This window comes from Dermacentor albipictus, chromosome 7 (assembly GCF_038994185.2).
Source record: "Dermacentor albipictus isolate Rhodes 1998 colony chromosome 7, USDA_Dalb.pri_finalv2, whole genome shotgun sequence".
In the NCBI taxonomy this organism is placed as follows: domain Eukaryota; kingdom Metazoa; phylum Arthropoda; class Arachnida; order Ixodida; family Ixodidae; genus Dermacentor; species Dermacentor albipictus.
Genome location: NC_091827.1, coordinates 67,134,824 through 67,155,152, shown reverse-complemented (window position 1 = coordinate 67,155,152; position 20,329 = coordinate 67,134,824). Strand labels below are relative to the sequence as shown.

At 45.4% G+C, this 20,329-nt stretch overlaps 1 protein-coding gene across 3 annotated transcripts in view; it reads left to right on the top strand.

Moving 5' to 3' along the window:
- Positions 1-20,329, top strand: part of LOC139048005 (uncharacterized) — a 353,724-nt gene that overhangs the window by 229,237 nt on the left and 104,158 nt on the right. For 2 of the 3 annotated variants that reach the window (XM_070522327.1, XM_070522326.1), the window contains one exon: positions 3,818-3,998. In XM_070522327.1, the coding sequence (XP_070378428.1) occupies positions 3,818-3,998 (181 nt within the window). Of the gene's footprint in view, positions 1-3,794; positions 3,999-20,329 lie in introns of all 3 variants that reach the window. The other variant, XR_011507428.1, reaches the window with a different exon arrangement.

The window sequence follows — 20,329 nt, the reverse complement described above, 5'->3', positions numbered from 1 at the left end:
GATTGTCAATCATAGTTGATGGCTTCAGCGTGTTTTTATGTTCGCGAATAGCACGCTGGTGCTCGGGGAGCCACATTTTGGGGTTGTGACAAAAACTTGTCCCGGGCTTCGTCAGATTCCAGCAAGCCACATCGCCCCATCCTTGCTTGGCATTCAACCACCTTTGCCGGCCGCCGGCGTCCAAGTTGTTTACACTTGGCCATACTATCTGATGGCCCAGGTGATAGCGGATAGCGGATTGCGATATCAACTTAATGCATAGCGGAATACGCCCATGCCTTTCTTCGATTGCTGGCACTTTGGCAGTGGCGGCAGGAATCGTCGGGGACGAATGTTAACGCATCTGTACTTTTCACAGATCCGTACGCTCATTTTCTTCATATACTTTCAAAGCGCCGCCTCTGCTGCCAAACGTGTCACCTTACGTAGAAAAGTGCTTTTTTTGTTGTGTGAGGAATACAGGAGAGCCAGCCGGTCTATGCTGCTCTTGGGCTCACCACGCAGGCTCCTGCAGTGACCATTCCTGCAGCATCCGGTTGGTTATTGGTGTCCATTCTATTCATCAACTGATACCTGTAGATTGCGAGTGTAACCGTCACATCTTCAGCACTGTTCTGTCTTCGCACACTAGAATATGGCTAACGATATCAGGTCGTGTCGTACATGCTCTAAGCAACTGGCAGCACAGAGCCGCGCAATGAGTTGTTCGCTGAGTGAAAAATATACAGTTTGGGTAAATCTGGGGTGACGGAGACTGCTGCTCGATGTAAATCTAAAGCATTTTTTTTAGCTTTGCCTGTATTCGGCATGCTACTCGTTACGTCTGAGAGGTGGTAGCAACGACAATGTCGTCTCTATTAATTTAGCGTTGACAGGAATACTAACCAAACTGGAAAATCTTCAGAACCTACGGACTAATGTCGATAGCATTGACATGGCTGTTGACAGAATGTCAGTAATTGCGCAAAATGGGTCAGCAGGAGGCAGAGGTAAAGAAAATCATGAAACATGTTGATGCTGTCGATATACGCAAGGAAAAAAAGAGGTGTATTATCACTAGCCGTAGATGATCTGGAATGGAGAAGCACAGGGCATAATCTAGTAATTCATGGTGTGTTGGCAACGGAAAACGAATAATTGTTGAGTAAGGTTAACGAAGTCGCACGATTGGTGAAACTTGTCGACATGGGCCCGAAAGAGGTGCAGGCAGTGCATAGACATCCTGTAGAATCCGGAATGATCCCTGCAATTATTGTCCGATTCAACAAACAACTTGTATATGCTTGGCTCTGGCAATATAACGTGTTTAGAAGCTCTCTTTCCAGAAAACCTGAACAATCTAAAGAGGACGTTGCTTCGTTTAGCTAAAAGATGGGCACGCGGCAAGGTGTATCAGTATGCATGGCTTCGTAACGAGGAGGTGTATTCACGGTGAGCGGGCGGGGCGCAAGCGCATGCCGTCCATTGGGCTTAGGACTTGGCGAAACTGACATCTTCGAGCTGCCTAAGTCATAACCGGATATCCTAACATGGCTGCCACTTATCAAAGCCCTCAAGACTCCAATAAGCTTGTTCAATATAAAGGTTGATTCCTCTCTTTGCTACATCTAAATATTCAGTCTGCCTGTGCTAAGCGAAAAGTATTTCAAGCACTAGTGGAGGAGTTCAACTTTACACTTTCAGTTATGCTAACGTAAACGTGGTTAATTGGAAATGATTCCTTTACCCTATATAACTGTGTGCCATTTACGTTGAACCGCAGCGTCAGACGAGGTGGTGGAGTTTGTCTACTGGCAAAAAGCGACGTGCGTTGTGAAAGGGTTGATAATTTTACTGTAACTTACACCTCATTATTACGGCAAAATACTTTATCTTGTTGTTTACCGTCTACCTGTGGGCTGTATTGAGGGTTTTTTAATTTAATGGAAAATTTGCTGCAATATGCTAACGAATGTTCAAAGAAATAAAAATATTCTCATGTAACATTCATTGTTAACCGCCGTTCTTGCGCCTACCCCTCATGCAATGTCCCGCCAGGGACCCTTGAGGTTCAAATAAATAAAAAAAGAATGTAACTATGTTGTGTTCATCGGAGCTGATCTTATTGTCTATAGGAGAGAAAATTCGAGCATACCAAGAAGGTAGCTTGCTTTTCTTGAATCATATTTTCTTTTGGATGTAGTAACGTTGTCAATGCGCATAACACGACGACGACAACATTATTATATTTAGTTATTACTAGTAGATCAACCGGTGTGATATCTGGAGGTGTTACCAATGCGTTACTTTCACTCTACCTTATATGCCACGGTACTGTCAACCCTCCTGCTAAACAAAGTAAACATGTAACACAACTTATTAACGCAACAACATTGAACAATTTTAGAAATGCAATAAGGAGACAGACATGGCACTCACTTTACGGTTATGTGTCAACAAATGAGGCTTCTAACTCCTTCCTGCAGGAATTAGTTCTGTTATAGAGAGGTGCATTGCCATACTAAACTATACAAAAACCAAAGAATTGTTACAAACCTTGGATTACTAAACAGCTCACTAGAATGATTACTAAGAAAGTAAGTTGTAGAAAACATTCTTACAAAGTCGTTATTCAGATGATTTCAAAAACTCCAAGTCTTTTCCTAATAGTCCAAATGCTACATTGCGAAGAGCTGGGGACAGTTATCACACAAGCATGTTTAGTGGTATCACCGACCAAAAGACACTCTGGAGTAAGTAAATTTCACTATTGTTGCGCTCCATCTGCTTTCCCTTACAGTGTGTATATTGAAGGTAGTTAGATTATTGGCGTTGAACAAGTAGACAAATTTAAGGACTATTTCGTAGCGTTGGTGGCTAGCGCGCATGGGTCGGGCGCACTTGATGGTATAAGTAACCACCTTACTAGCGTATTTCTTCCTTCATGTAGTAATGCCGAAGTGCTGTTAATCTTTAAACAAATGAAAGGGAGCAATAGTGAAGACCCATTCGCTCTTAAAATGAAGCACAGTACCTATGTTACATATGAAACAGGTAATATAATAGAACAAAAGAAGAAACATGTGATAGATAAAACTAGTTGCATATGCTATTTTAGAGATTACGAAAGAGCTGATGATGCTTGTGTGATTGCGCATATGGAAAATGGCCTTAGTGATTTTGCTAAAGAGCATGATAACGTATTTTTTCTATGGCAAATGTTTGCTGATAGGTGTAAATATTGTTTGGATAGGTTTGTGCCAAACAAGCGAGAGTGCGCAAACATACACCCTGGATAACGCGACAATTTATTGATTTAAAATGGGAACGAAAACGGGCTAGAAGGTCTACTCCCAATCCTATTGTCATTAATGATATCAAAAACGCTGCACACATGCAATGTGCGAGTCCAAGGACTTCTCTTTCACAACAACTTTACCTAACTTTATAAAAAGCGAATCAAGAAAAATTTTGAATTACTTGAACAATGCAGACACGCATGTGACCCAGGTTTCCGTTGATGCTAACTTTGTTACAGGTGAACAGGTTATCGCTGATTATTTTGTTACTGGAGTGTTTTCGAAAGCATGTTCCCGTGTGAATCTGCGTCTTGGGGCATTTTTAGCATCCCAGGTTGAATTTATTTCATAACACGGTGAAGTCGGAGTGCTGTTAAATCTGAAGACAAAATTGACTTGTGGTCCTGATTTGTTGCCCAACATTTTTCTTCGTCGTTATGCCGGAACTATCGCTTAAGTGGGGGCGGCAGCACGGCAGCGCCAATGGCGCATAACTACGCATGGCTTGTCTTACAGATTCTGCCGCTTATCGTCAGCAGTGCGGAGCCCAGTTCAGCAACGGTGGACGTCACCTGGATGAAACAATTGGATTGTCAAGCAATAGTGACATCAGCAACGGACAGCAGGAATATAAAGCCGACAATGCACTCGGCTACCGTCAGTGGGGCCGGCAGCGTGGCAGTGGAAATGGTGCATAGCCAGGTATGGCTTGTCTTACAGGTGGGTTATTTCTCCCATGTATCAAGACTACGGTCAGATTGCCTATGTATGTTGGTGCTGCCGCTCCATGTGAAGTTTTTTCAAGTTTTTACCATGTGGTGGTTAGATCTAAAGCTCTTGCTTCCCGGGGACGTGGAAAGAAACCCTGGCCCAACCGTGCAAGCAATCCTGCAACAAATTTTGGATAAGCAAATTCAAATGTACAACAGGCTCGCCAATTTGGAAGAGAGCCTAGGTAAAATTACGAGTCAATGTGCTCGGGTGGAAATTCTAGAAAGAACGGTTGAAGATATTAAGCGAACAGTTCAGCATCAATGGCATGCAGCGACTAACTGATTTGGAAGACCGGGTACGACGGAATAATGTTATTGTATTTGGCGTTCCCGAGACTGAAAACGAAACGCGTGAAGAAATCGAGCAGCAAGTTCTAAAAAACATTTTTTCTGACAAACTTGGCGTCATGATTTCATCAGTTGAATAAATACATAGGCTGGGCCAAAAGAAACCCTCACGTGATAGACCTGTTATCCTAAAATTGTATGATTACAATGAAAAGGTGGTAATCTTTAAGCACTGCAAGAAACTCAGAGGAATGAAAGTTATTGTTTCTGACGACTATTCGACGGAAACAGTCGCAAAAAGAAGACTAGTTTGGAAATCGTCTCAGAATGATAAACACGATCGCGTAAATGTCAACCTTGTTCACGATAATCTTTTTATCAATAGCAATGCTTGCACATGCGACTTTGAGTCGAATTCACGCGTGAGACTGCGAAACGAACGACCACCTGCCACCGCAAAAGTTGACTGACGCGCAAGGCAGCCCGAAATAACGTTACTGAACATTAATGCATGGAGCATAGTGAATAAGGCAGAACAGCTTGAATACTTGTCGTTGCTTCACGACTCAGAGCTCATTGGCATAACATAAACGTGGTTGCACATTGGCGTGAAGGACTACGAGGTATTTTCCAAGCACTTACAACGTCATCTGCAATGATAGAACAACACGAGGTGGTGGCGTGGCGCTTCTAGTGAAGAACCCACTCAGATACGGAACTGTGTCAGCCATAAACGGGCATGAAAGTGTGTGGGGCAAACTATTTCTTGGCAATACCATTTTGATAGTTGGCGCTATCCACGGTGCCCAGAAGACCCTCTTGAATTTATGCATGCGCTTGACCAGCATTTAAATAACATAAAGGAATTGCAGAAGTATAATTGTTCTAACAGGGAATTTTAATTTACCAGGTGTGGATTGTGATGTGAGAATTACGGGGCCATTGGAAAAGCCTAGCGCTGATATAATGTTCGAGATTATGCTTAAGCATAACTCGGTTCAGGTAGTTCATCAGCCGACCAGGACACAGGGGAAAAACCAATCTACGTTGGATTTGTTATTTCTGACTAACGGAACATTTAACTATATGGTCGACATTAAGGATGGCATATCAGATCGTAAAACAGTAGTAGCAATGTTAAGTATACGTAACAGTCAATTAGAAAAAAAATCCCTCTGTATATGTGTATAATTTTAATAGGGCTAACGACACGCCGGTTATCGACTACTTAGAACGTGCTCTTGATAATATGCCGGTTCATAATGACAAAAATAGGGTTTGGAGATACTTTGTATAAGTTGTTCTCACCTTTCTACAAAAATATGTGCCCCAAAAAATCAAGCGCATAAAAAAACCCAGTCCATGGGTAACTAGAATTATTATTCACTTGAAGCGTTGACTGAATCGTGCACGTAGAAGGATTCCAAGGCGATATGCAGAAATAACCAATCAGTATGCAAAATAGAAAATAATTAAAAGAGGCGAAGGTGCCGTTTTTTTCAACAACACTGGTGGATTACTTGCAAAACTTGCCTCAAAAATTCTGGCATTACTTATCGAGTTGTATGTGCAACAATAATAAAATTAGGGTAGACGGAAATGTCTGCACTATACCACCGTTGATCACACTGGCTTTTAACAGTATGGTAAACTCTGTATTTACACCTGGCAGTAATAGGCACCTCATAAATGTGAGGGATGGTTTGTTGCCGTGTGAAGATACAAATGATAATATACTTTCTCGAGAAGGCATTCTAGCATTGTTAAAACTGGATACCAAGATTTCTTGTGGCCCCGATGAAATACCCAAGGAGTTTTTGAGGCGTTATTGTGAATGGATATCACATTTTTTGTGCAGAATAATTGCAATATGATTTCGTATTGGAGGTGTGCAGGAAGATTGGCTTCCTTGGACGCAACATACCCATCTTTAAAGCGGGAAATAAGTTATTGGCGGAGAGCTATCGGCCAATTTCCATTACATGCAACACATATTATAGAAACGTCTGGTTGAATATATTCAACCAGACGTTTTTATATTCAACCAGACGAAATATATTTATAAAATAACAACTTATTCTACAGCAAGTGGCATGGCTTTCGCCAACGTATGTTAACAGTGGCGCAGCTTTTTGAGGTGTCTGATGCTGTCGCCGTCGCAATTAACAAGAAGGGACAAATTGATGTTATAGCAATTGATTTTTTGAAGGCTTTTAACAGGGTGTGTCACACAAAACTTACTGAGAAATTGTATAAACTTGGAGTTAATACACAAATTGTGAAATGAACCATGCGTACCTCACAAATAGAGAGCAATATGTTCAAATAGCAGGCGAAAGATCATCCTCATTACATGTTTTATAGGGTGTCGCACAAGGTTCGGTTTTCGGACCAATTTTGTTTCTATTATAAGTAAGTGACATTTCTAATGACATTTGGGGATGATTGCCTAACTTACCTTCGCGTTAAGAATGTCAAAGATCAAGTGTTGAACGATTGCTTGCAAATAATTTATGACTGGTGTGTGACGTGGGACATGAAAATTAATTGCGGTAAATCAGCATACATGACTGTGTCTAACAAGAAAACCCCGTTGCGTTTCGCTTACAGAATAAATAATAGCCCACTTCAACATGTTGGTAAGGTTAAGTGTCTCGGGGTCAAAATCACGCACAATATCAATCGGAACGAACAAATTGAAAACATTTGTGGTTCTGCTGAACGCAAACTCGGTCTGTTAAGGCGAAAGTTGAAAGATGCTACACCCGAGGTAAAGCTCAAGGCGTACAAAACAGTTGTACGGTCCACAATGAAATACACACGCATAGTTTGGGATCCGCACGAAGCGGGCTTGATAAATAAACTGGAACGAATTCAAAGACTAGGCGCACTGTTTATCTTTAATGCCAATAAAAGGACGCAGTCTGTAACTGTGTTATTATCTCATGCCGGTTTGCCCGAACTAGCAACGCGCAGAAAAATAGCAGGTCGAAATCCCTGTACCAACTGGATAACAATAAATTCAATTTGGACTCCAGACTATACTTGCGTACCGCTGGACGAGTTTCTACACGTACAGGTCACCCTCATGCTGTAATGCCCTATGTGCGGCGCGTTGATGCCTTCCAATTTTCCTTTCTAGTGAAAAGTATAGTTGATTGGAACAAACTTGACGCAGATGTATTTATTGAAACGCACACAACTGAATCTTTTGAGCGTAAACTGTCATTATGTCTTTGCTGAATGCATCGTTTGTTTATTGCGGAACTGGCAGTACGTGTTTGTTAAAAATTCTTTTTCCGGGACACCTGTAACAACTCACAAGGGCTAACAGTATTGTAAATAAATAAATTAATAAGTAAGCAAAAAACAAAGCTGTGGCTTAGCTAAGGTTAAGCCCAGGATGCGAAGCGTACTAGCCTTTATTTTAGTTGTTGAACCACTGTTTAGCCTGGTGAACTGCTGTTGCTTGGCTATATTTGGTTCGGCTAGACGAAGAAACAACTCATGCGTTACTCTGCTTCGCCTTCAAGAGTGGAACGCGATAGCGTTCCAGTCGACCCGCCAAGGGGTGTAAGACATTGGGCTACGGCGCAGCGACTAGGCGCCCCGGATCGGACGCGGTGAGCGTCGAGCAACGCAGCGTTCCGCGCGGCAACGAAATGTGCGCCTGAGCAAGCGACGTACGCCTGAGCCTTAGAAACAGCTCGTTTCTAAGGCAACACCGCATTCACTAGAGGCGCTTTTGTACCGCTTTGAACCATCGTACTCGTGGCTCAGTGGTAGCGTCTCCGTCTCACACTCCGGAGACCTTGGTTCGATTCCCACCCAGCCCATCTTGCGAGAGTTGAGCGACGGCGCGAGTTGGAGCCCCGTTTCTCCTCTGTCGTGACGTCACGGTGTCACGTGGTATGGCATGGAGTCAAAGGTCATTGAAGGCGACACCGCCGCGCCTGAGGAGCTGGGTTGAGCTCTCGTAATATAATTCGCATAATAAATTTTCGATGTTCCCTATTAACTTGGAGGCTACCTTTTGAATCGAAGACAGCTCTAGTTACACCCATCTATAAAAAAGGTGACCGTTAGTTTTTAGAAAATTATTGCGCATTATCCTTAACATGTTGTTGTAAATTATTGTAATCTTTTTCCGGCACTCCTGTAACAGCTCACAAGGGCTTACAGTATTGTAAATAAATAAATAAATAATAAATTTCTTGTGATTCTGTTTCGATGTTCCCTATTAATTTGGAGGCTACCTTTTGAATCGAAGACAGCTCTAGTTACACCCATCTATAAAAAAGGTTACCGTTAGTTTTTAGAACATAATCACCCGTTATCCTTAACATGTTCTTGTTGTAAACATGTTGTAGCAAAACGCATAATTAAATTTCTTAAGGAAAAGTCCATCGTATCGAGACTTCAACACGGATTTAAAAGAAATGTTTCTACTGTGACACAATTGGTCATGGTAGTTCATCCATTTGAAGCATGCATAGATAATAATGGACAACAATAACCTTAGATTTCAGCAAAGCATTTGATAGAGTTATTCATGAGAAAATGCTCAATGAACTCATAAATATTAACCTTCCCGCCGTTTTGGTCTCTTGGGTTTCCGATTCTTTGCTTAGCCGAATGTAGTTTTTTTTCAGTTGATGGTTGAAATTCCTCCAATATTCCTGTAACATCTGGTATACCCGAAGGAAGCGTTCTGGGACCCTTGCTGTTTCTTGCGTACATAAATGATATTGTCTCTGTAATTACTGCTGGAACTCTAATTGGGTTATTAGCGGATGATGTTGTTTTATTTCGCGAAATCAGAGGTGTACATGATCCGGTTGATCTCAATTATAATCCTGGTAATGTAACCTATGACTATTATTACCGATAAGACTGTTTATCTTTGTGTAACGCTTAAGAAAATTTCTCCTAAATATACTGAGAACGTAACATCTCTTCGTTTGAAACAGGCTACCTGTTACAAATAACTAGGAGTGACAATCACTAATGATATCTCTTAGAATCTGCACATTGATAGCATCCGCGCGTCAGCTTTCCGGAAGTTTTCTTACTGAAAACATAAACTTTGAAATTCTCCTCCTAAGGTGAAACTTTTTGGCTATTTCACATTCATGCCACCTAAGCTTGAATATTGTCCTCTTGTTTGGAATCCTTACACTAAACTTAAAGTTGAAAGTTACAAAGGATTCAGGGCGTGAAGCTGTCAGGTTTGTCTATTCTAAATTTCAGTGCACTGATTCTCCTTCTGAACTAAGGAAAGCTAACAACATTGAACTACTTAAATCGAGAAGAAAACAAAATCTCGTTTTAATTTTTTAAAGCCTACTTGTTAACGTAAAATGGCTATTGATCAGACAGTTTCTTTTCCCATTGTCTACAAGACCTACGCGACAACACCTAACGAACTTTCCAGCCCCTGACTTTGCAAAAGCAAACATGTACAGGTTTTCTTTTTTTCCGCATTCTGTGCCGACTGGAATAGATTAACAGAACCTTATGACACACTGTGTGATTAGACGGTCATATTTTGTGTTCTTTCTTCAGATTATCATGTTTCTTTTTTCTCGTTCTTTCTTTTGTGTGTGCGTATGTTTTTTTCGTAATACAGATATGTTGTAAATTGTATTGACCGTCCTGCTTGGACCATATTGATCTGCAGTAGATAATAAATATGTAAATGAATAAGTAAATAAATAGGTAAATAAAAAATAAATAAATAGTTTAGCCTTCCACTAATTCACATGTACAATCTGTCTTTGAACGCGGCTGTGTTGCAGCTGCAAAAGAAGAAAACAAAAGTTATCGTTATTCACAAAGGAGGTTCCAAAAATGACCTAAGCAAATACAAGTCTGTATCGCTTTTAGCTCAACTGTCGTTATTTACCGTAGTAACGGGGAGCGGCAGGGTATCCGGTTGCAAAGATTTCGGGTTTGGTTGAACTTCGCGTAAGGCTTCCGCATATATTCAGGTTTGGATGAGGTGCAGCTGCGAAGAAAAAGTATAATGGTTCGAACCGGTTTGATACGGTTCATATAGGCGTTCTTAAGGGTTCGGAATTGTGGAAACATAACTATTTTAGAAAAAGGTTTCACAACCTTCCTCGCGCATGTATTTTAGCGCCAGAAGGTCAAGTGCATTCTTATCTGCATAATATAATATGCATTTTTATGTGACGCCCTTCCACGAGTGAGGCTTGTCGCAGAAGTTCAGGAAGGGAGTCAACAGAAAAAGTGGGGAAATGAAATCGCAAAATGAATAGCAGCAGATCCAACAAGTTTGAAAACAAATAAAGCGAAGCTTTGTCTCAGTGACCACGCGTACACACAAACACACATACACACACTCAAACGCGCGCGCACAAGCGCGGGCGAACACACATTGAATGACGGACGCTTTGAACCCATCGTTGTTTCAGAGTCAGCATGCGCGAGCGTACATAACAACATTCGAATAGATTCTATCCGCAAGAAGTGTTTACTTCCCCATTACCCTGGAGTCGCGGTTGGTCGAAGGCTGCTGGTGCTGCAGGGAAACCAGCGGAGCGCGCAGCGTGCATGTTCCGCATAGATCTGTTGCCCGCTTTGTTCATCAAGGAAAACGCCAGGCTGCTTACACGGTCACGAAACCCGCCGATATTCGCAAAAAAAATCTTCGCCTTTGAGAAGTTATCACTTACAGTGCGTGCATATAGACAAAGGACCGAAAGAACGACGAAGACGCGCTGTAATTGCGGTCTTTACAATGGAATACCAACTAGCCCGCATCCAACCCTGCTTTAAAGAGAGGTGTGGTTGGTGGCAGTGGCTGTTTCGGCCAACAGAAAACAAGGCAAGAAAGCAAGGTACTAAAGAAACAAACAAATGAGTGAGCAAGCAATTATGCTGCGAGTCTTGCAGTCATAACTACGAAAGGTGGTAATATAAACAAGAAATTCACGATGTGTAAATGGAAGTCTCGTTCGGAGTCCAATATTAAAACATTATTTTGCGGCGCCAAATTCTTACAATAAGGTCTCTGCACTGTTAAAGCTGCTGGGTATTCTGAAAATTACAATTAGAAATGCTACTGAGAACAGCAGTCCGAGAGCGGGGTTTGCTTAAGATAACCTGCAGGCAAAAAAAAATGAGGACTTTTCGATCTAATAGCAGTGCCAAATGTTTACATCGGCGGGATATTGCCTTCAAAGTATGTGCCATCGTAAGGTCCTTCAGCATTGGTACGAGGTCTGCCTCAAAAATTGACTCAGTGAATCAGCATTGTGACATAGCAAGTGTACCTATGGTGTAGCCGCTGTGGTGCAAATAGCCTTCCAGCCACATCATCATCCTTATCATCACCCTGGTTACGCCCACTGCAGTGCAAAGGCCTCTCCCATACTTCTCCAAATACCGCGGTTATCTACCAATTGTGGCCATGTTGTTCCTGCAAACTTCTTAATTTCATCCACCCACCTAACTTTCTGCCGCCCACTGCTACGCTTCCATTCCCTTGGAATCCAATTCATAACCCTTAATGACCATCGGTTATCTTCCCTACTCATTACAAGTCATGCCCATGCCCATTTCTTTTTCTTAATTTCAACTAAGATGTCATTATGAGATGTCACGTGGAGTGTGATACTGATAGCCCTACAGCGGATGCTTGGCGTTGAAATTGCCACCTACCAGGAAGTCATCGCTTGGGTAACGTTTGTGCGAAGCGCGAATCCACGTGAACGAATCGCGTCAGTGGGAGCTAGCTTTCGGGCGCATAGATACCAGGTTTGAATTAACACGCCTATCGAGCATTTTGTTTAAGCTTGCTACGTGTTTGATCTGGATAAATTATTTGTTGGCCATGGCGGGGCACTACACCTCTAATGCAGCTACCCAGGTTGTATTTCTCCTAGATTAGTTGCCTTATTTCGAAGTGCATACATACTTGAGTAAAGCGTCGCATGCACCCTGCTAGACTTCATCTTTCTCCAACAGTACAGTAGCAGTGTCTCTTTCAACGTCATAAAGGAGCCTCTGTAGTGCGCGTTTAATTCAACCGCGGGATTTCCCGCACTTCCTAAGCGGCACCGTGACGGGTCAGTCATGGGCTATCCTAGAATTCCGCTCCTCGTGGCCATCCAATGGGAGCCCAGCAGAACGGCACACGCTCCGTGCTTGTGGCGTTCATCGCCTGGGCTGCTCGTCCTGGACGACAGGTTGCGCTCGAAGCGGCTCTCGTTGGATGGTTTCGGTAGCAGCTTGATCCTGAACAGTGAGGAACACGCGTTGGCTTCCACCTGCACGGAGACGCATTGTTTCAATAGGTGGACCTATGCCAATCTAGAACAGCTAGAGACAGAAACTTCAGACAGCTCAGAAGACGAAAAATTTTTGCCAGTCCCATTTTATGAGAAGAGCATTACCGAGCGACAGAGGCAAACTCAAGCGGCACATTTCCTTCAGAACACGGAACCAGCCAGACAGCAGGCTTCACAGTTCACGAAGTCGTCGGCACAACCAACGAGTCCACCGACAAGCCGCATGCTCTGGTTATTCGAGTTCACCGCCCCCAGCCCCAGCAGACGCCGTGCGACAGACGAGACTTGCCTATGCCAGCGGATACCATTGTGGCGCGAACAACCGACTTGTCCCTAATGCACCCAGTAAGTTAAGTCCACTACCTGCTTCCTAAGGTAGAAGCAACGCACACGTATAAACAAGTTATAATAAACAGATATATATAACAGAAACTAACTCGAGCGGTTCGTAGAAAGAGCGCAAACGAAAACTTAAGAAAAACTTGAGCACATCGGGTTCCGCAATGAGCGGAACTAGGCGTGTAGCAAGGAGACGGCATGGTTCAAGAAGGTCTAGACAAACACGGAAAAAGGGTTCGGGCGGGATGTCGGTCGGCTGGAGGCATCCAGCTGGAAGTGTGGAGGGCTTCTTCCGACGCTGAAAGGGCTCACAAGTGACAACGTAGCTCCGCATGGAGCGGGCGAATCCCGGCCAAAAGAGTGGACAGCGTACACGGTCGTATGTGCGCGAGACGCCCAAGTGTACAGCCAAGGGAGCGTCGTGAAGTTGGCGGAGGACAGTTGAACGCAGGTGGGATGGAAATACGAGCAGAAGGATAAGGCCGCGTGGATCAATGATGCGGTGATATAATGTCCCCTCTTTGAGGAAAAACATCCGGAGAGAGGCGCCGCCAGGCGTTGACTCCAGACGGTCGATGAGGGCTCGTAATGAAGGATCGCGGCGTTGCTCGTTGCCGATTTGAAGCAACTGGGACACAGAGAAAACGCAAGCGATGGCGTCCGCATCAGCCGATTCGTCGACGGGGTAGTGGGACAAACAATGGGCATCCTGGTGCAAGCGTCCCGTCTTATATACCATGGAGAAGGTATATTCTTGCAGGCGTAACGCACTGCGAGCGGGTCGTCCCGTGGAGTCCTTGAGCCAGGATAGCCAGCAGAGAGCGTGGTGATCAGTGATCACACAAAATGGGCGTCCGCACAAGTATTCACGACACTTCACAACAGCCCACACAAGAGCAAGGCACTCGCGCTCTGTGATTCAATAATTGCGCTCGGCGGGTGATACAAGTCGGCTGGCATAGGCTATAACGGGATCATGTCCACCCTGGCATTGTACTAACACTGCTCCTATGTCGTGACCACTGGCATCAGTTCGAACTTCCGTTGAGGCAGACGGTTCATAGTGGGCCAGAATTGGAGGCGTGGTAAGTAGAGTAGTGAGCTGCGAGAAAGATGCGGCATGGTCAGGACTCCAAGAAAAAGGGGCGCCTTTCTTCAAGAGGTCGGTAAGGAGACGTGTGATGGTCGCAAAATACTTCACAAAGCGTCAGATATAAGAGCACAGACCTACCGAACTACGAACGTCCTTGGCAGACATTGGAACAGGAAAGTTCGCAACAGGGCGAATTTTGTCCGGATCAGGTCGCACGCCTCTGGCATCGACGAGGAGTCCAAGGACGGTGATTTGGCGGCGAGTGAAGTGACATTCTGACGAGTTCAGCTGGAGACCGGAGACAACACCTCAAAAATCGCTGAAAGATGGTCTAGATGCGTGCCGAATGTGAGCGAATAAACGATGACGTGTCCAGATAGCACAAACAGGTGGAGCACTTGAATCCCTGAAGCAAAGAGCCCATCATTCGTTCGAAGGTGGCGGGCGCGTTAAAGACACCGAAAGGCATCACCTTGAACTGATAAAGACCGTCAGGGCTAACAAATCCAGTCTTCTCTCGGTCCATGGCGTCGACGGATATCTTCCGGTATACAGCCGGACCATAATTCGGTAGAAGAAAAATAGGTGGCACCGTGCAGGAAGTCTAGAGCGTCATCAATACGTGGCAAAGGGTACACGTCCTTTTTGTGATTTTATTCAGGTGTCGGTAAACTACACAAAAGCGCCACGTTCCATCCTTCGTTTTGACAAGTACGATGGGAGAAGCCCACGGGCTACAGGAAGGCTGGATAATGCCCTTTTCAAGCATTTTTTTACTTCCTGCTAGATAACTGCTCGTTGCGACGCAGAAACACGATATCTACGTCGGCGAATAGGGTTCGCATCGCCAGTATTTATGCAATGGGTAACGATGGACGTTTGAGTGAAGGGTCGATTGTCAGAGTCAAAAATTTCGCAATAGCCTTCAACAACACAGCAAAGGACTTCAGCTTGAGCAGGTGCAAGGTCAGGGGAAGCCATCATTTCAATGTCGACGTCAGTATCGTGCGATGACGTCACGGTATGGGCTGAGCTCTAACGATCTTCCACTGTGAATGGCTCGACCTCAGCATCCTGCAAAGCGCCATTAGAGCCAATGAGATCCCCTGAGGCAGAGCTTGCGCGGTTAGCGCGAAATTGACAAGGGGAAGGCAGGCGCGGTTTCCAGAAATTGTCAGCACAGTGTGTAGCACGGTAACACCATGTGTAAGTATAACGGCCGGAATTGGTTCAACCACGTAATTGCCGTGAGGTATAGTTGGGAAGGACAATAAGTCGACGTGTGTCACAGAGTGAGGCGGTAGGCGAATAAAATCCATGCCGCTAAAATGGCTTGGAGGCGGGTCCACAGGGTCGGCAAGAAGATGCAAGCAGACCTCATGGCGGCTAACAATATTGAAACACTTGAAACGCGAAGAGGAAAATATCGCCTTGAGTTTCTTTATTCTTTACTTAACCATAAGTTTGCTTTGGATCCTTCACAGTACATATCCCCTCTAACCACACGTTATACCCGACATCATCACATTCACTCATTGACACCGTATTTTGCGAAAACTGACTGTTTTAAATATTCTTTTTTTCCGCGGACAATATCCGATTGGAACCATGTTATGACATCTTAATAGTTTGCAATATTTGTCTCCTTATTTTTATGTATATTTCTTTTCATTGTGTTCTGTATCTTTTGAGTTTTAAGAATATATGCCTGTCCTGCTTGGACCCTGAAAAGGGTCTGCAGTATGTACTAAATAAATAAAATAAATAAATAAAAGTCAAGGCAATGTGAGCCGGCCGGACAGTCAATGAGGGCTGCAGAATGATTGGCAAGGAAATCAGACGGAGAATGAGTTTATGAGGGCAATGCTCGATGACGACGAAGAGGACGACGGTGTCTCTCTCAGCAATGGTGAGTCGGGCAGAGCACATGCCAACAATAGCGACAGTTCCTGCGTCGGCGACTTGTACAACTCGGTTCGAGGCAGGCGTCAGAACTTGAGCCGATGGCGAAGAGCAGCACTCATAATGGACACATGCGCCCCGGTGTCAATCAACGCGCACAAAGGAACATCGGCGACGAGAACGTCCAAAAGATTCTCCGTGGGTTAGGTGAAGCAGGATTTCGTTCCAATGTCGTCGTTGCAGCATCATCTCCAGAAGCTGCACTGTCTAGTATTCCGGTCGAGGGTGCGGCGAGCAGGCCGGAGTAGGAGCACGGCGTGACGGGGGCGAACGAGATTGATGGCGGGAGGGAAAAGGCGAGCAGGAGTAGTGGGGTCGTATCAAAGGTGTCGCAGGGTCCATGATAGGGTGGGCATAGAAGGAGCGAAGGGAAAGGACGCGCTAGAGGGGGATGATGGTAATCAGGAGAATCGCGTGTCGGAGAAGTCCAGCGGCTGTAGCAGTGGCGAGCGACATGTCCATTGCGTAGGCAGTTAAAACAGATCGGCTTGTCGTCCACGGTTCGCCATTCGGAGGGCTTGCGCTGTCCATAAGAGGATTACGAAGAGCGAGGTGGGGACGTGCGTACAAAAGAGGTCCCGAGCGTACGAAACGAATGGATTGCAGGCCGACGTTGGAGAACTCTTGACAGACAACGGCCTTGATAAAAGAGATTGTCACCGGAGAATGATCAGGGGACGGGAATGAAGGGGCCGCCGGTTGTGCTGCTTCGACCTCACGACGAATGATGCGGGTCCAGTTGTCACATCACGACGGCAGGTGGAAGAGGTCGTTACAAGATGACGTAGCAGCTGTGTTGGGAAGTCGCATGATGTGCTGGGATACCCGGCGCCTTTTAGAATGCTCGAGACGCCGGCACTCCTTGACTACCGTGTCGATGCTGGTGACGTTCGCAAACACCAGTAAATTGAAGGCGTCGTCAGCAATGCCGTTGCGAACGTGGTTAACCTTGTCGTGCTCAGACATGTTTGGGTCAGTCTTGGCACAAAGGGCCAAGACGTCGAGAATATACGACAAGTAGGACTCGGTCGACATCTGTACACGTGTGGGAAGGGCTTTCTTGGCATTGACTTGGCAACCGAACGAATTGCCAAAAAGGTCGCGAAGCTTCACTTTGAAGAGATCCCAGCTCGAGATCTCCTCTTCGTGAGTCTGGAACTATACCAGTGGAGCTCCGTCGAGGTAGAAGAGAACGTTAGCAAGCAGAATAGCCCGATTCCGCCTGTGACTAGTGCTGAGACGTTCGTATAAGGGGAGCCAGTCATCAACTTCACGACTGCCAACTCTGGTGAAAGCACCAGGATCCCGAGGGGGAGAAACGGCGACGTAGGTGGGGGCTGCAGGCAAAGACGCCCAGATGAACTGCCGCCAGCAGGAGCCGCTGCGGAGGAACCAAATTAATGTTACGTGTAGCTGACGTACAAGTCTATTTACAATATATTTACACGTAGACCAACAGTGTCAAGGATGATGATGATGATGATGATGAAGCCTCAATGAATGGCAAAGATGGCGACGCTAAATCAAGTGGGGAACGCGTCGTCTTCTTTCTCAGTGCAGCCACGCTGTGGCGGCTGTTCCGTATCAATATGCACCCTCACGTCAGTCCGATTCCACAGAATGTTTGTAACCACTAGACACCTGTATGTTGGAGACTTACCTGGCGTTCACAGTCAGATTCTTCCTTAAAAGAACGCCAAGACAGTCGCAGACCCGGACGCTTCAGTCGAGTAACACGGGCGTTACGTCGCCTCACTCAGCGGTTCCGTGTTTCCGATGTGGGGATACAGCTGAACGACGACGTATTGAGGCCAAGTTTGGAAAGATGCTGGTCAGCAAATAGACTGGATAAATTCCCTTTTCCCGCAGAATTAAGTTGTAACTTTGAAAGTGGCGAATACCATAAAGAGACTCGGGTACCGCCAGCATCTCCAACCATCGTACTTAGAGGATGATGATTGGAGTGGCCAAAGAGCGCCAACCATCGTACTTTGTCGGGAGGCCTTGATCGCAGCGAAACTGCATCGACAAGCGATTTATGGCGAATGGACTTCAGTCTTCTCGCCAATTCTGAAAGCATCACCACGATGGGGGCGCTTCATTAGAATCCTTGTACGAGCGTGAAGTGGAATACTACTTCTGTTAGGATGATTTCAAGGCTGCGTGGCACCCGTTACTCACTGGAACTCGACGCGATAGAAAAGCGCGGATCAGGCAACCACGAAATAAATGAAATACTAGACGGACACAAATTGTCCGCAACGCAGACACGCTCACGTTTACAAAGCAAGTTTACTTGGATTTGTTGAAAGCTAGGCACAAAACCTTGCTCATACGGTCTTCCAGAGCTAACGATAACGCTTTCTCCCAGGGAATACTTCTGTCTGATCTAGCCGTGCTCCTGTACATATGAACGTGTCGGTGGAGGCGAACGGCTCTGCTCGAATCTCATATGTCACGCTTCCTTATAGCACTCACTGTGACTTATCGTCAGACATAAGCGCTGTCGTTAGCGAGGTGTTCACTGCCGAAGAAGGTGGTTGGGCCAGGAATGATTACTAGGAAGGACTGAGGGAATCTTACCGAAACTATCCCACGTATCAGATAACATCCTACAGCAGCTATGCGAGCCATCGACGCTCGAAGAACTGGATGTAGTGGTTAAAGATATGAATACCTCTTCTGCTCCAGGCCCAGTTCGCATAGCGTGCGCTTTTTGGATACTGTGAACGAAGCTCTTTCGTCCAGTATTTCGACCATCCAGCCGCGGATGGTCGAAGGCTGCCGATGCAGCAGGGAACCCAGCGAAGCGCGAGGTGTGCATGTTCCGTACAGATCATGGGCCTCTTTATTCAAGGAAAAAACCAGGCCATATCCATGGTCACGAAACCCGCCGATATGCGCAAGGAAAAGCGTCGCTTTTAAAACAAAGACATGGTTGGTGGCAGCAGCTGGTGCCACTAAGAAAAAGTAAGGCAAGACAACAAGGTAATAAAGATTCAAAAACTTGAGCGAGCAAGCAATAGGAGCCTCCCTGTCAGAAGTACGAAAGGTCATAATATAAACAAATGCTTCAAGCTGTTCAAATAAAAGGCTCTTTGAAAGCTCTTAAATAAAAGACTACTTCGCTGCACCAAATTCTTTCATAACTTATCTCTACATTTAAGGCTGCAGAGCATCATTAAAATTACATTGCAAGATGCCACTGAGAAACCCAGCATGAGAACGGTGTTTGCTTAAGATAACATTGCGCGCGGAACAGTGGTGCCTGGGCTCCAACAGCGATGCAGGGTTCCGTGCGGTCTCGTGTATTGCGTTCCTAATATACGCCTTCATGAACTGTTCCAAACCTTTGAATTGCCATTCTACAATCAGCCTTCCATGATTAGTTCGTTGTTCCAGCGGCCTAGTGTACTGCGTTCCTAATATACGCCTTCATGAACTGTTCCAAACCTTTGTATTGCCATTCTGCAATCGGCCTTCCATGATTGCTCAAAACATTTTCGGACCAGCCCCGCTTCGCCTGTCTGTTTTACGACGTCACGAAAACGGCCTTCTGATATGTGTGTACAGTGATTATGCATGGTTAACCGAACGAGAGAGAGAGATAGAGTGAACTTTATTAAGAACCAGCAGTTTAGTCGGCTGGGCTTAGGCGTCCCAAAGTGGGACGTCGAGGTCTTGCCACTTCGCCTCTTCGTAAGCATGCTGGGTAGCCCACTCTTTGGTCATCCAGATGGAAGATGCGCAGGGCGCCGTGCCATCTCGACGAGAGGGTCACGAGATTAATGTCTGGGTATTGATGTTTGCACTCCCATAGCGTGTGGGGTAGTGTTGCTGATTGTATTTTACAGACCTTGCACGTGTGGCTTGGGTAGATGTCGGGGCATATGATGTGATAGCGTGTGAGGGAAGGGTAAGCATTGGTCTGTAACCGGCGAAGGGTGGTTGCCTGTGCTCTGTATAATTTGCGGTGAGGGGTGGGGAAGGTTTTTCTTTCGAGATAATATGACTTCACTAGGTCATTGTATCTCGTAAGGCGGTCGCATCCTGCGGGTGCGCCTGCACCGTCTCCGGTATGGTTGACGAGTCCTCGTGCTATGGAGTGTGTAACCTCGTTGAGGTTGCTGAGATTCGGGTGGACATCACCGGGGTGTGCTGGGATCAAGGCGAGGGTGGGCTTGTTGTAAGTTACCGAGTGATTGTTGACAAATACGACCTTTGATATAGTTGTTGATTGCTGTGCGAGAATCGCTCAGTATGGTTGGATAGGCTGGGTCA